The sequence below is a fragment of the Podarcis gaigeae genome (genome assembly GCF_964106915.1).
Source record: "Podarcis gaigeae genome assembly, chromosome: 6".
Classification (NCBI taxonomy): domain Eukaryota; kingdom Metazoa; phylum Chordata; class Lepidosauria; order Squamata; family Lacertidae; genus Podarcis; species Podarcis gaigeae.
Genome location: NC_139682.1, coordinates 49,948,886 through 49,965,607, shown reverse-complemented (window position 1 = coordinate 49,965,607; position 16,722 = coordinate 49,948,886). Strand labels below are relative to the sequence as shown.

Here is a 16,722-nt window from a genome sequence, read left to right as displayed (position 1 = left end):
ATTAACTCTCTGGCTGGGGCTCATGGGAGTTGCAGTCCAGAAATCTGGAGGGCACCAGGTTGTCGACCCCTGAGTCTGGAAGAATACAGATCCAAGATTAAACACCCAAGCAGGCTCACCTCATATTCCTGGGAAAACTTCAGTCCATCATTGGCCTTCAGTCGGTCGATGTTGTCTGCGAGGTCCGTCACTGGAATGGGAGGATGATCACGCATGCCTACCAGATCAAACATAAGGAGGGGAGGTAGCAGGGTAAGAAGTTATTGCACACCTGAAGAGTGTTCCTGCACATGCGCACAGCAGACCAAATGGCAATGTGGCGCGATGGATGGAACATGAGTGAGGAAACGTGGCATGCAGTGCCCACGCAATGGCACAATGTATGTGTGCATGCTCTGATGAGACAGCGACCAGCCAGATGGCTTCTACATATAATACCAGGCCAAAAAGGGTGAAGATACTGCTGTATGGACTGAGGCTGGAAGGGGCCTAGGCAATAAAGTACAAAGCCCTAGGAGTCTGCGCCCTGCATTCCATTCAGACAGTGCACACTACAGTACAGATACAGAGATCCTGAACAGATGCCAGCATTGTTCACTGGGCTCTGGGACCACTTTCTGTATCTCTCAACAGCCCACTCTCATGTTCTCAGTGACTGAGGCAGCGGACAAGTCTTAAGCACTCACAGCCATGAATCTATAAGAAAGGCACCAAGAAATCCTGTATCTAAAAGCTGGGCAATTAAAAACCATTCCTTATCAAAGAATATTTTGCCTAGTGATAGGTAGGGAGCAAAGAGGGTCTGGAAAGTAAGCTTTTGTGCAACTAGCCTTCTTGAGTTTGATGACTGTGCAATGATGCACAATCTCACAAAGTAGACTTACACCAGCCCCTAATCAAGAGACAGGATCTGTTCTTCTTACAAGTTAAACCCCATCTCTGTTCCTCTGCAATTCTCAAAGTATCAATAGGAAGTAAAATCTGCAGCAATTCCTCCCCCCCCCCCCGCATTTTCCTCTTGCCGTGGAGGCCAGAGCCAAAGTAAACTTTACAGGCACAATATAGAACAAAATCCCATCCTTCTCCTTTGTCCACCAGAAGCTCAGAAAATTAAGACAGTATTTGTAGGTGACACACTGCACTTCACATTCATTAAGACATAGGCAGAGAGAGCAAAAGAATAAAAGAGCAGCTGCATGAGGGACTACTCTTGCAGATGCTTCAGAAGTTGCAGTTAGAGGAAAATGCAGCAGCCCATTTGGTTAGTGGGTCAACCACCTGGAATCATATTATTCTAATTCTATAGGATTCACATAGGCTTCCAATACATTTCTGAGATCAATCCAATGTACTATCACTGACCTATTAAGTCCTGCATGACTCAGGACCCCTGAAGGAGCACCACTCCCAGTACTGTCCCGCCTGGTTGTTAAGATGTGAACAAAAGTCCCCTTTTGATGTCCCACATCAAGGGTCAGTGCCCATGGAGTTATCCTTTTTGCATCAGCTCAAAACCTTTTTGTTTTCACAAACATTTTTAAGTGTTGGGATTTTATGGAATTATCTGCAGGACTTGGTTTTGTAAATTTTAATTTCCGCTACTCTCATGTATTATTTTGTATTGCACCTCAAGGACCACCTTTCCTCTGATCAACCAGCCTGGACCCTGCAATCATCATCTGAGGCCCTTCTTCATGTGCATCTTCCACAAGAGGTCCGGAGGGTGGCAACACAAGAATGGGCCATTTTTGTGGTGGTTCCCCCTTTGTGGGATGCCGTCCCCCAAGGAGGCTCACCTGGCGCATTTCTTACATATCTTTAGGCACTAGGCAAAATCATTCCTTTTCTCCCAGGCCTTTGGCTAATTAGACAATCTATGACCTTTTAAACTGTGTGTGTGGTTTTTGTTTGTTACTATAGTATGTATTTTTGTAGTTTTATATTGTAAACTGCCTTGTGACCCTTGGATGAAGGGTTGTATAATAATAATAATAATAATAATAATAATAATAATAATAATAATAATAGTAGTAGTAATGTCATTGTTTTTATACCTGTGTATAACTGGATTTAAGAATGAATGAATGCCTAAATAAATACATTTGGGTTTAAGGCATTCCAGTAAGGTGCTGCCTGCAAAACAGTGGCTGAGGAGCATATGGAGGAGATGAGCAAGTCCTAGCTTGCTGAACTACATTTGGATAGAGAACACTTCCTTTTCATTTTGGAGGAGATGCTGTATGGCTTCCACATGATATAAGTGCATCCTTTGCAACTGCAGCCAGGCCTCGCTTCCCTAAGTTGGGGTCCTATAACATACCAAAGAAAGAGCTGCTGCAGCCTCGTGTGCTCAGTCAAGATTGCAATTTTGCTGGCTGATTTAGGAATTTCATTGTTTGGAAAACTGTGATGTGTTAATCTCTCTTTCTTCACATGCAGGCTGGAGCATTGTATGTGAGTAGCACCAGAGACTAGTTTGTGGGGGGCAGCCTGGCTCACTAGCAAGAGAAGGGTTAGCACTAAGTCTGTGGTGAGTGAGGTTGACCTTCATGACACTGAACAAAAAAGATGAGAAAGAAAGAGGCGGGGAAAAGATAGTGAGGAAGAAGAAAAAGGAGGAGGAGAGAAAACTAACTTGAGATATTCGGGCAACTGGGGCCACTGGCACCTGAAAGAATAGAAATCCCATTAGCTGTTGCTGAGGGAAGAGTTAAAGATGCGACAGAGGAGGGTCAAAGGGCAGCACAAAAATCCCCACCACAACCTTCACATTCCTACATTCAGGGATGGGAATTGCAGCTTGATGCTTGCTACACACGTGGCAGCATGGAGGGTGATGTATTAAGACAAGCACCAAGTACAACCAGGATTATTTCACAAAGAGGATTTCCCCACAATAGACATGATAGATGGCTTTGCTTGTTGGCCAGGAAACAGAGTTCCTATTCCCAGCACATGCTGCTTTCCAAGACCATGCTTCCCTCCTACATGAGACAGCAGCAGAGCCTTGGAACCAAGGTGTAGTCAAAATTCACCCAATCGCTTAGTAACGACATCACCCTGCCTGACCTGCCACAAGTCTGCAGAATGGAACATGAGAACAAAGGAGCTGACAATTCACACAAGAACCTGTGTCTGAAGTGGAAACTATTAAAGTGATAAGCTTAATATTTAATAACAGGAGCTTGATTAATTATGTACTGAGCAAGGCCTTTCCTGCCTCTACATTTGCCAGAAGGGATATCAACTATGAGACTGCTCAGGGTTTAGTTGCTGCTGTCTGGCCCACAGAAGGCATCCATCCATCAGAGAAGAGGGTGAGGCTAGGTGGAGGCAACTAAGTGTCTCAGGCTGGAACAATAATACCAGAACTTTTTTTGTACATTGATTGTTCCCTACTGGGCACCTGAGAAGATAAAAGGGTGCAAAAGCTCAAGCTAGCAGCTCAGCAAGTATGGTCATGCCTGAGAATATGTATGGGGGATTGCGTACACACTATGAGGCTAACTCGCTTTCTTTTGTCAAGCTTCCCTTTTGTCCAACATCCCTTGTTAGCACCTACAACTCTGCACCATGTCCATGCCTCTATCTTCTCTCTGTGACCCCTCTGGACTAGACCTCTAACTCTCCTGTCATGTTGAACTCTGCAAACCATCTGGTGGAATAATGACTTTACACTAATAGGGTGGGTCGTGCTCCCAATTCTGCAAGCTGTGTGCGTACAACCTACACAAGCCCCCGTCCTCTGACCCATCTGCAAGGCAGTATGAGGTAAAGGATTCAAGCCTTGAGAGACAAGAGAGCAGCGCTGCACATAGTCACAGGACACAGCTTCCAATTCGCTTCCTGCAACTGCTTTCCCCCCAAAATCTATTATAGGAGGACAAATAGTTTTGTGGGAAAGGAATACAGGTCACATCTTGCTAGGTAGAGTCTGGGTGTACTGAGCTAGAAGCCCCCACTTACCGCTAACATCATTCAATAGCCTTCATGAATCCCACAATCTAAATAAGGAAGGAATAGGTTGCTTCAACTCTAACACGATAGAATGCAAACCACATCCTGCCTCAGATGAGGATGTGAGGCCCTCCACAAAGCAAGAAATCTAGGAAATAGACTCTGTTGAAGACAGATTGTTTTGCCAACACAGCTAAGCAGCATCTATTACAACTGCAACGTACCTAAAGAGTTGGAAGCACTGCAGGAGCAGAATCATGAACCTGCCTATCTGCTACTTGACAATGGACCTACTGGCATGTTGGACTTTCCTTTTGCTGGCTAATTTTGAGGCCATATCTGGAGAGCACGATCTGGGCCAAAAAACTGAGTGTTATCTATGGAATATAAGATAAATCATGACAAGGCCTCCATTATAGCCTGTTTTTTGTCACGCTATGCCTTCCAGCTCCTTGTGATGCATGCATGGTCAGGCTATTGAGCCAACAGAAAGCCTGCCATCCCCATTCTGACTGTTGCCAATGTGAGATATACATGTGAGCGACAGTGTATTGAGCCACACTGGCCTCTGAACCTAGCCTGAGAAGGTGCACACAACACTGCAAGGGGAAGAAGAGGCTCTCTTATCACAGACTTCTGCCAGTTAAAGGAGCACGGGCCCCTGTAGGGTCATCAAGTGGTACCTACCTGGTGTTTGGTAGTTGAGTCGCCTCATTTCAACAGGATCAGAGGAATGGGCCAGCAAGGAGTCCTTCAGGCCAATGGAATGTTCATCCTTGGCGGAGGGTGAATTGGCCCTTTTCCTAAAGGAAGAGAAGGCGCAGCTCAGAAGGTAGATCTGGGCATGGACCAAATGGCAGCGAGCTTCAAGATGTCCCTGTAGCAGACTCAATAATGCACCTAGCTGTAAGGGGGACTGGTAACCCCCTCCCCAGAGCCAGACACAGGCTTACAAAATCTCCAGTTCCACTTCCATCTTCCACACACCAGTGTTGGGAACTATTTCCTGTGGTGGATGAATATACTTAAGATTTTGCCAAGTATTAAAAAATTTATTTAAAATGTGAAGAGTTGTAATATAATAGGGTAAGGGCTCTTCAGGGTGAATTTTATTGGTCCATTAATACTTGTCTTGAGTGGCTGAAGGCCCCCCAGGCGTGTGTTAATGGAACAATAAAATACACTGTTGTCTCTTCATGCTATATTTATGCCTGCAGCTCCACCACCCTAGGCTTTTATCCTAGTAGATTTCACTAGCTAAGCAGAGATGAACATGCTCAGTGATTAAATGGGAGACATTTACAGAAAATTTTGGCATGACAAGAAGAGTTATCAGTGATGTCCAGTGGCTACCATTAAACCAAAAAACCTCATATGGTGTTGCCTCTTAAAGTTGCAATGTGTTTTCTGGGGCAACTAAGCCATGGGGAGTGGGTATTAAACAGAAACAGAAACATCTCAGCCTGGTATTAAGGAGCACTGTGCTGCAATCCTGCAGGCAATTCAGCAGAGAGGTGTGTGTATCGGTTGCTCTTTCAAACGCATCAGAAGCCCAAAGCACTTATGATTAACCTGGAGACACTGTTGATAGCACCCTGAAAAGGATTTTTTTACTTTGCCTGACGGCACAAGTCTATTTGTTAGAAGGGAGAAATTGCCACAATTACCATGGTGCCTCATGAGCTCTCTGTGCTGTGAGGGGAGAAAACAAAAGTTTGTTCAGCTGTATGCACATGCATGCATGAAGTGGGGAGTCATTTATAAAGCAGCCACCACATTACAGCATCTGAAATAAGAGCCCTGCATCAACTTGAATTTATCACCAAAGGGGACCATTGTTGAAATAAGCCTAAGACTTTGCTTTGGTTCCTGCCTCCTGCTGAAAGTCAGTGTCACTCTGTTGTAACAGCATTACTTCTAGATTTACTAAGAATCAGCTAGACACCAAAGTCAGCAAGCAGTGGGAGACCTTTGTAGGGCACACACAGTGACACTGAAAAGGGAACAGCTCAGAGCAAGGCCTTATTAACTGGTTTATAGAGCATGCTGATTATGCCAAGGAACTAGAGTCAGCTCATGGTAATGTCACATCCTTGATCAATATAGGGGGCAAATAACCCCACAAATCTTGGAACACCAAATGCACTGAAAAGGAATTTTCTAAAACTCTGTCACACCTTACTTGTGAAGCCATTTATTTAAATATAACAGCAAGAGAAGGTTAAAGGAGTTTAGGACACCCCAATGGCTAGGTAGGCAGAGCAATATCCAAAAGCCAGATTAGTCTGGGGAGGAAGACTTATGCTTACTGTTTTTAACAAGATGAAACAGTGGATGTGAAACAGACAAAGCAAAGGATTAGTAAGGGTGGTGGGAAGAGGGCAGATGTCTACCTTTCTTGTTTGCTAGATCCAGGGACAGCAGAAATAGAGAAAAAAAGAGGAAATCCAGGTTACAAAAAGGTACTAATTGTGCATGCAATAACCCAAAGTCACCTCCCCTCTTGGTGTTATTATGCACATTTAGTTGGAGAAGAATGATGACAGCTTCCCAGAGCAAAGGTAGGAGAGTAAGCACTCCCTGTAACCAAATGAGCAGCTCCTGCTTCTTTTAACAGCCCAAGCACTTGACACCCATGTCCCAGATCATGGATCAGAACACCTATGACTAGGCTGAGGACAAAGCTCTGGAACAAAGGGTCCCTGTTACCACATGGAGGGTTCATTCTTGGAGCCAAGAAGACTTGGAGGAAAGCACCAGGCCTCTGAATAAACCAAGGGATGTAGGCATTTCTTGGCCAGAGCCTTTTACTTAATCTGAGGCATCCAGGTCATCACCCTAGAACCACTAAGCAGAAGCCATGTCCTATGGCTTCACAGTTCATCTGGCACTGACACAGTCCCAGTTCACTTCCAGTATATACCTTCCCAGCACAAAATGAAATGCAGAGACCACTGAATGTGATCCCATGCTCCCCACCCCTTCCTAGGGCTTGCCTTACATAGCACTGTTTTGCAGGCTCCAATGAGAAACCTTCAGGAAGGTTCAGACCACCCCCCCCAGAATAGACAGTGTCCTTGGATTTATAGTATAGTTTGCTCACTGTAAATGTTCTTGAGCTTGGCACAATACTGCACCATGGACACCACAACATTGCACGGGCATAGGCGTGTGCTCACCTTTTGAAGAGCAGGATAGCAATGACAATGATGATGATTAAGATGACAGCCAGGACAGGCCCCATCACCCACAGCATCTCTGGTTCATCCTGCTGTTTTGCTGAAACCTCCATCACAATCTCATCCGAGTAGGGGCTGGCTGCATACTTCTTCTGGTGAGTTCGAGAGAGAGGAGAGCAGACAAAGATCATTGATCAGGTCTCTTCCTTGCATAATTCTGAGTTATCCCTCGGTACAATAGCCCCAAGCTGCCCACCTGCAATTTTCCTCATGAGCACCCAGGGAATTAACAGACACTGTGAAAACAAACCTCCTCTCCACAGTAATGGAACATTCAGAACCACATCAGCTAGAAAGTGGCCTCCCTCAGTGCCAGAAAGGAATGGTCCAGCTGAGAACAAGTTGCCAGCCTTAGACACACGAAGAGCCAAATTATAGGCTTTGGAGATGCAGCCAATTGAGCATCAGGCCTGGCGGGTAGTGACTAAGTGGTTTATAATACCTATTATGCCGTTATAAACACATCACCCTAGGGGGTTATATGTCAAGGAACACCCACTGGGCATTATGTTCCACACTGAACAGCAGACTAACTCATGGCTGTCCTTGAAGCTCTAGCATAAGCCCTGAATACAGCAGGATTCACATGGGGCTTCTCACATGCAAAGGCTTCCAAGTCATACAAGGGAATGGCAAGTTGCAACCAAAAATGCAATACAAAATTGGCTGCCTCTGTTCCAATACATGCTACGCTCATATCTTTTTTTTAATGCCTGCCAGAAGACATATGTTCAGGGAGGACCATATTCTCTGTTCTAGTGGAGGCTTCCTATTGCCCTGCTCAAGGGAGAGGCGTACACTGGTCTCACTTTTAGCCCCTGCGGAGATACCTGTTGACCAAATTCTGCCAGTCTGAAAGCGGAGATCTTAAACAGCCTCTTTGACTTCATGCACAGGAATTCTGTGAAACACAGAGAAAACGTGCCCATAGCAGCTGCTTTTGTGGATGCTCAGCAGCAAACACCTGCCTGGCTTAATTTGAGCCACATTTTGTCTCTGGAACCTGTTTCAGTGACTGGGCTAAGTCCTAGAACATGCAGAATAGTAATAAATAATATTCTAGAGCCCATTTTCACATTACTGAGGAATAACTACACATTCCCCAAGTTCTAAGAGTAGAACTAAATTTCTGACACTTCTTGGGGAAACAAAACTCAATAAATGTCGAATTCCAGGGGGCAGCAAAAACAAGGAAGGTATTTGCGGTGCCTTAAAGACTAATAAATTCACTGTGGCATAGCTTTTGTGAACTACAGCCCATTAGATGCATGAAGTGTTACTCTGAATTACAGGTATATGTATATATACACATGCCTGGGGACATGGAGGGGGCTTTAACCAATGAAGTCACAGGGAAATCAAATGCAGAATAATGCAGTGATAAATGAAACGAGACTGATAAAGTGCTAAATGACAAAGTAATCTGTGGCTCTACAATCGTTCTTTCAGAAACAGCCATTTATGATATTGTGGCTTCATTCCTCTAGTTTAAGAACACGACGACTGAGCTGAGTGCCAAGCTGGAGCTCACAACCTGGCACAGGTTTCAGAAAGAACTGGCAGTGAACTTTGTGAGGGCAGCAGATCTTATGTAGAGGGCAGCTGCAGTTGCACTACAAAATAAAACCAGTTGCTTGGAGAGTTTGCTCTGCTAGCCAAAGTGCTCTTGTGCACATTCACTCTTGTACATGCAGTACCCAACCTTGTGGCACAAGGGCACCTTCTCCGCCTGCTCTGCGGCCTCTATTCTCCTGCCTGCATGTTTGCTATGTCCGCCACACAAGTGCTCAGACCAGAAGAGTAATGAAGCATTTGACCAGCTCTAATGAGCCATTACAAGTAAATGAGGCTGAAAGTGAGAGACCCAGCATGGGACGGAGCAGAAGGGCTTGAATATCTTCATTATGGGTGGACATTATTTACACATTTGCAGAAGCAATGGCATTATCCACCATTTCCCCTCCCTTATTCATTCTGGCTTGCAACAATGGATAATCCTAAAAATTACAGGGGTGTGGAAAGTGAAGAAGCACAAAGAGTGGGGCAGATAATCTATTTTCTTCCTATGGACTGCGAGGTGCCAGGCAAGAGAGGGGAAGGAGATTCTGAGTTGTTTTATAAATCTGATTTTATTAGCTTAAGCTTTGCAGAGCAAAGTTCCACTGTGACAAAGCTTCCCTAATGCCATCTCTGGAATGGGCCTCTTAAGCAGCACACAGTCCCTTCGCTTCTCGTGGTCCTTACCGTATCCCCATCCTCCAGTGAAGCCAGCACAAAACAACGGTAGCTCAAGTCTTCTGAAAGGGGCTTATTGTAGAAGCCTTGATAGCTCTTCTGGTCCCCCAAGACAAAGGTCTCTGGCAGATCATCCATTTGGGCAGCAATGTAAGGCTTGAGCCGCTCTGCCTGACGTCGCTGGCGCCTGCTTGGGTCCCCTTGGTTCATGGCCTCAAGTAGCTGGGTGGCAAAAGGAAGCCAACGTGAGAGAGAGCAATGCTATTTACCAAGGTGACTCTACATTTCCATGAGGAAAACCTGTAAGCCAGGTGACAAAAAACACCAGGGAGGTCCAGGTATTCATTACTCTAGTGCATTCCCGAAGGCTTTCTCTAGAACTCAATGAATGTACAGTTAATTAAGTTGCTGGGGGTAAAACTGGAACCAAGTGTTGTCCTGGGTTTATGGTGGACGACTATGAAAACAGGAAGCAGGACACGATGGACCCCTTGTATGACCCAGCAGGGCTCTGCTCACATTCTTATGCATGTTTTGTTTGTATTCATCATAACCTACACTGGGCACAGTTTTGTGAAAAATAGTGTACCATTTTTATAAAGTTTATACCCCTCAACATCTCAAGGGAAATCATTTTAAAATACGTGTTTCTCTTTGATGGTAAAGCAGCAGGAGCAGCAGAGAACAGGCCACACAGTCCACATATGCATCTTTAGATGCCCAGCAATTTGAACTTTTGGAGATAGGCAAAAATTCAGCAGGCTTTGACACAGATTTCTGCCACTCTGCAAACACACTTTGTAGCTTACACTAAAATGGACAAAATCTGTACACAGAGCTCACCACCCCCACCACATCCTGCTGGGCTGCAGCAAGACTTTGTATAAATCACACACAGTGCTAACATGGAATGTTCAGAGAGAGGAAAAAATGGCAAATTTCATAGTCGTCCACAAACTCAAGAAAAAAGGATATAAACACACCAAAATTCAATTACATTGCTCAGAAAAGCTCTCAGATGTTTAAAGATGTTTTTCTAATGAATAAAAATGAATGCTAGGCTCTGAACAGAAATTCTAATTTAAAATGAAGGAGGAGGCATGAAATACATTTCACACAAAAATGTGTTAGGGCAGAGATGAAGCATTAGAGCAATGGTGGTGCCAGGAAGAAAACAGAGACCACACAGAACCATGCCATTATTTCAGGGAAGGAGGGTGCTGGCTTGTGACCCTAACAAAGTGGCATCCCTGCCCTCCAACCCAGGCCTTATCTGCATCCTAACTAATGTGTGCAACACAAAGATGTGTGTGCGCGCACAGAGTCTTATCCAAGCTTCAGTTTTTATCAGTGGAAACTGATCTATTGGGGCAAATTGGGGCACTGCTCCCCTTGGTAAGCCCCCACTTGTGTGGCTTCTTATTTACATCCAGTGTAGGAGGTGACACTGACTGCCAGTTTTCTCTTTCTTAAGTCTCTGTGTTTCCCTTGCAAAACTCAGCAGGGAGAATTAAGTGACTCTGCCTGTCACTGGCTCCGAATCCAAGTACAGTTTGGGCTCCCTGCCTTCTGCCTTACCCATCCCAATGGGGACCTCTGCTTCCTACATCTTGTTTGGCATATAAATTATACAACAGAACCTGAGGGCAGAAGGAGGCGTGGTGTGATCCATACATGCAATAAGTCCATGGGCAATCACACTTCAGTGACCTCTTTCACTGGACCAGTAAGCTTCACAGGCAATTTTGAGAGCTGGCTAAAGATGAATATGGATATCATGGGTATTTGAGGAACTTGATGACTTCAGGATGGCAGGAGATGGCACCTCCAAATTAAGCTATCAAATGTGGGAATTATCCCACATAGGCAAAGTTTCCGAAACCCCAGGTCTTCTGCCATTATCTCCAGTATGACAGGATGGTTAACGTTGCTCATATACTCTCCCAAATTATTTCATATGTGGGCTAGTTTCTTGAACATCTGTTTCCCTTACCCCCTTCAAAACAAGTGGAAACAAGTTTTGGCCTTCTCCTACCTGGTCTAGTCCCATATCATCTGGGCTCTTCAATCTGGAGCCAACTAGGTTGCTTGTGTGGTCTATCGGCACAACCACAATGTAGTACCACCTGGGGAACAAGAGAGGGGAATGGGTGAGCTCTACTTCAAACAGAGGAATGCTCTCCATGAAAGCCCTGCAACTCCCTGCTTTGAACTTCCCAGGGACACGGGCTGTAGCCTGCTGGCATGTATTAGGTTCAGGGGCGCCGACTTATAAAAAATATGGGGGGGGGCGGGGGCCCATACCGACTTATAAAAAATATTGGGGGCGCCCAAGACCTCCAAACCGCTGCTGCTGGGGGAACGAAAGGGGCGAGCCCCGGGCTGCCCCGACCTTAAGTGAACCTGTGAGGGCCCGCCCTTTGCGGCAGCCGATTGGCTGCCGCCGTGGGCGGTGAATATTAATGAGCTAGGGGGAATCCCTGCTTCTCGCGGTCGAGAGCCCGCAACCCCACCCCCTCTCTAGATCGGGAGTGGCTTTGTTTTAACTCATTACTGAATGTATTTTAAAAGGTAACTATCGTCAAACAAGGAAAATAAAAAATACCAACATAATTTTGTGATTTTACAAAGCATAATATAACTAATAATTTTCTTAAATTATTGGGGGGGCCAGAGCCCCCCCAAACGAATTTTTGAGGGGGCTCGGGCCCCCTCAGGCCCCATGGAGTCGGCGCCTATGATTAGGTTAATGAAAGTCACTAGGCCAGCTTCTAAGTGATAGTGTTGGAAGCTGGGAAAGCACAGCTAGATAATCTGGTTCCTTTTTCAGTGGTGGGAGATCAAAAACACAAATGAGACTTCCACAAGCCTCCTATTAGGATTTACATACATTATTTAAAGCAGTGTTTCCCAACCTTGTGCCTCCAGATGTTTTTGGCCTACAACTCCCATCATCCCTAGCTAGCAAGACCAGTGGTCAGGGATGATGGGAGTTGTAGGCCAAAAACATCTGGAGGCACAAGGTTGGGAAACACTGATTTAAAGTAACTGTGCAGCAGTGTGGAAAGTACACCCTGGGCCCTTTCAGATGAATGATGGGGATTATGGCTCCCTATTTTTCATATAATGATAGGTGACTGAGAGGAGCAGGTTATAATACATAAAAATGGTAGCCCAGATCCAGAACCCTGATCAAATCCAGCACATCACCCTTGCTCAACCTAGTGCCTTCCAGATGTTTTGGGCTACAGCTCTGATACCCTTGTCCATCGACCATGCCAGCTGGGAGTTGTAGTTCAAAACATCAGATCAGGTAAGGCTGCTGCACAGAGTGCTCTCATATTTTTGGTAACCTCTTGCTATTGGGAAGCATTTTTAACATGTTGTAGGTGGATTTACACCATTATCATGATTTATAAAATCCAATACAGTTCCCTATATTACCACCCTTATTACCTCTGCAAAAGTACCAAGACTCTGCAGAGACTCAGGAGACCCTTCCCCAACTATACAACACCATGTTCTCCTATGGTAGCATCAAAAATTAAAAAATAAAATAAAGTAGAAATGTACCTGACTGGCACAGAGGTCTGCACTTTGGGGAGAGTCAGAGTGAACTGCCCATTATGGATATATTTGTATGTGGAAATGGGCTTGCTCTGGATGACATCAGGTGCTGTGCGGATGAAGACTCGGTGCTGCAAGGCTCCTGCGCTACTTCCCCGGTTTGTGAGCGCAAAGGAATAATTTGTGTCTGGCTGCAGGTTATTAATCAGCTTCCTCATGGAGTGGCCATCCACCTCCACAGTCTGGCCATTGTACAGAATCTGTAAGCAGAGGGAAACAGTTGATTCAGCCCAAACTGATAGGGAAAGGGTTGGATGAAGTTCTTTCCAAAACTCCTCTTCCTGGCGTGGGTCTTTTTTTTTCTTTTTTTGGGGGGCAACGCTCCCACTGTGCAAGGTACCAAACAAGCTGACCTGTTGATAAGCGTGACTATACCACATCTGAGAGATCATGAACCCCCATGTAGAAATAAGAGTTAGTGCTGCCTTCTCCCAGCTCTGTTGGTCTGCACATGTGGGTAGGAAGAAAGATAAGGTCCCTAGCTCCCATAACTATTGCAACTTTTTCTGTCGTCCATTCGGGAGTAAGGAGTGCGGTGGTACGGTTATCTAGGGTAGAGATGGCTGCTTGGCTCTTCCTCACTTGCTGGGCCTTCTGGAGTTAGGCAACAATGGTGTAAGTTACTGTGTCAGAGAAGCTAAAGTAGTCTGCATGATGAATCTGTTACTAAAAATCTGTCAAGGTACAATATTAGGAGGTGGAAGCCAGGGCTACTAGTCTGAAAACATTCTGCCTATGCCCTCATGAAAATGTCTCATGATCAGTTCTCATTCCCCAAAACAGCGTTCATTTAAAATCCATTTCTAGCATCAAACACAGGCAGGGAAGCAGCTCTCTTAGATCAGGGACAGTGTCAGGTTCTGATTGCAGCAGGAATCTCACCATAACATCACTTCTCACTCACTTCACAGGACCAATCATCTCTTTGCAGGGAGTTTTATCTCCTGGACCAGATGAAGCAACGACTCTTCTCTGAGGAGAACTGAAAGCCCTGTTGTTGATTCTTCAGTGAAGGAATTTCAGAGGTCTCAGTTCATTCCCAATAAAAAATACCATGATATTTAGCCTGCGCCTCAGTGTTCACAAATCATAACAATATCTGCCTTAATTAAATCTGTTAAAGAGAAAGAGGACACCCTTTGGGATGTAGATTTAGTGCGAGACTGTTTATCAAGTGTAGATAATGCTAATTGTTCCCATGGAGACTTATCAGCGGTGCTCGTTAGATTATTAGGCTTTGGCCTGGCATCCTGTACACTTGAATTAAGCAGCTCAGCACAGGTGGGTGGGGGAGTGTCCTGTTTGCAAAGTTGCTGCTGCTCCTGGGCCAGCTGCTCCTGGGCCAGCTACTCTGTTGGCACTTGTGCATGGCCTGGACATCTAATACTGTCTACAGGAAGAAGAAAGCTCATTTACACCCGTTGCGTTTGCATGGCTGCTCCTCAGCTAGTGAGCCGCTAACACCATCTGCTCCTGTGCCTCATCATGGCAAACCCATGGCAGCAACTGCTGTCAACTCTCTGCTTACGTCAGCAAAATCTGGCAACTACGTTTTGAAGCCCACACTGTGCAACCGTTTTGATGATGGTTCCAAGGCAGCTCTGCCCATACAGCATTAGGAATGAGTCCAAAGAACTAGCCTTTTATGAACAAATTCCCCGCATAGAATTATCCTGCTGTCACAAGTGCTTGCTTATCTCTGTCATGTTGCTAGTGACCACAGGCAGAGCAGCACACTATGGGGCCCTGTTGGGTTCTAGAGGTATCTCTATCCTGCCCTAAGTGTAATTCTGCCCATGTTCTGAACAAAAATGCTTCATGATCAGCAGTAGGACCAAACCATTTTGCCTGGAATGCAGGGGGTTTGGGCTCCTAATTGTAGTCTGTTCTGAGCAGAAGATTGTGCCAGTGCTGAGAATGAATTCCTCACTCCACCATGCAGGATTCATGGGAAACCAATTCCCATACAGCTAGAGTAACATTTAAAGGGCATATATGAGTCTCCAAAATCGGCACAGGAATCAAGAGGTTTTGTCTGGAAATGTACCAGTTTTTAACTAATTTCTAAAGACATACTTGCTGATTTACCATGTTTGGTGATCTAGACTAAAGGAAATAAGTGTCACGACTCTAGGGTACCCAGGACAAGGGGGTGTCCACACTTCTTACATCCTGACTCAAGCCCCCTGGTGTTTCTCTGGATTTGGTTGCTCAGCTTACATAACTGGGTTGATGACAGCAAGACTCTTGGTCTGAAGGTCCCTGAGACAGACTTTCTAATTTCTTCCTTACTGCACATTAATCGGGTCCCCATATGTGACAGACATATTCCCTTACCTTGAAAGGAACTGCAGATTTGTAAGAGTCTGGAACCTCCCAGCTAAGTAGCACTGATGTTTTCATCACAGCACTGACACGAAAGTTCTTTGCGAACACTGCAATTAGAAAGAATCATTTTGAGTGGCCCCCGTGAGGCAAACCTGGACAACTAACCCTTTCCCTTCCACTCTTCTCAGTAGCAGCAAAATTGGGTGTTTTCCTGTAGATTCAATAAGCCTTCTTGCACCTTAGGACACTTAAGCTTTTTGACCAAACTGTGTTGCCACCTTCCCCTCTTTGTCACAGACTGTGTACACACTATATATTTAAAGCACGTTCAAAGTATATTCTCTCTCTGGGCCCTGTAGTTTGTTATGGGTTGCTAGGATTTTTAACACTGCAAGAGGTGAACTACAGTGCCCTGAATTCTTTGAGGAAAATAATGTGTTCCGATTGTACTTTAAAGGTATAGTGTGTACACAGCAATCTTCAAAAGGTAGCAGCTATGAGGCACTGTTTCTTCACAGAAGCTGCCTGTTCAGTTTGCACCAAAGCAACAATTCTTATCTGGAAACAGAAAATGGGGTGGGTATGTGTTTGAAAAAAACAAATGCAGTCATGCAACCTCTATGCTCCCCCCCCATTCAAAAAATTGTAAGCTCAGGAAGGTAAGACTGACCACGTCATCTCTGACCTGTTTTCTGCCATAGAGGTTCATTAACTGATCACAGGGGAGTGCTTACCTTGTTCCATTGGCATCGTCCTAGACTGAATGCTGGGGCTGAGAGGGCCAGCTCCCTTGTTAGTGTGGGCTCTAACTTTGATGTCATAGGTTGTGTCAGGTTTGAGGTTGGTCAGAGTGATGCTCGTTTCCCTCGTAACATTGGTCAGGTTCTGCTGGCTGTTAATGTCTCTGTACACAACTGTGTAGTTGGTCATTTTCCCATTCCTCTCCGCCAGAAGTGGAGGCTCCCAAGTCACTTTAGTGGTGGAGGTGGTCAGCCCCACCACGTGCAGGTTCTGGGGGAAACCGCTTGGCGCTTCCTCTGCGGTAGTGATTTCTTTTTCAAACTCCTCCCCAAGACCAACCCTATTCTTGGCAGCCAGCTTGAAGATGTAGGTGGCACCCTTGTAAAGGTCAGTCACGGTGAAGTGATCCACGTTCTTCTCAAAGTTCATAATCCTCATCTTCTCCTCCTCAGCATGTTTGAACTGCAGCTGGTAGCCCAGCAGCTCCCCAACCATCTCTTTAGGTGGGTGCCAATTGATCAGAGCTGTATTCATGGCTGTGGTGCTGATCATCATGGTAGGCTTGCCTGGGACTGTGGGACAAAAACAGGGTGAT

At 45.4% G+C, this 16,722-nt stretch overlaps 1 protein-coding gene and 1 long non-coding RNA gene across 22 annotated transcripts in view; one reads left to right on the top strand and one right to left on the bottom strand.

Moving 5' to 3' along the window:
- The window catches only part of PTPRF (protein tyrosine phosphatase receptor type F), a 485,633-nt gene that overhangs the window by 31,009 nt on the left and 437,902 nt on the right, over positions 1-16,722 (bottom strand). For 10 of the 20 annotated variants that reach the window (XM_083742226.1, XM_083742229.1, XM_083742233.1 and 7 more), the window contains 9 exons: positions 16,121-16,699; positions 15,396-15,493; positions 13,005-13,258; positions 11,467-11,557; positions 9,441-9,653; positions 7,137-7,288; positions 4,645-4,760; positions 2,636-2,668; positions 120-217 (listed from right to left, as the gene is read on the bottom strand). In XM_083742226.1, coding sequence (XP_083598352.1) covers positions 120-217; positions 2,636-2,668; positions 4,645-4,760; positions 7,137-7,288; positions 9,441-9,653; positions 11,467-11,557; positions 13,005-13,258; positions 15,396-15,493; positions 16,121-16,699 — 1,634 coding nt within the window. The remainder of the gene's footprint in view (positions 1-119; positions 218-2,635; positions 2,669-4,644; positions 4,761-7,136; positions 7,289-9,440; positions 9,654-11,466; positions 11,558-13,004; positions 13,259-15,395; positions 15,494-16,120; positions 16,700-16,722) is intronic. The other 10 variants (XM_083742216.1, XM_083742219.1, XM_083742224.1 and 7 more) reach the window with 1 other exon arrangement.
- LOC310846181 overlaps positions 1-16,722 on the top strand; it is a 394,522-nt gene that overhangs the window by 56,939 nt on the left and 320,861 nt on the right. The gene's annotated exons all lie outside the window — the stretch shown is intronic.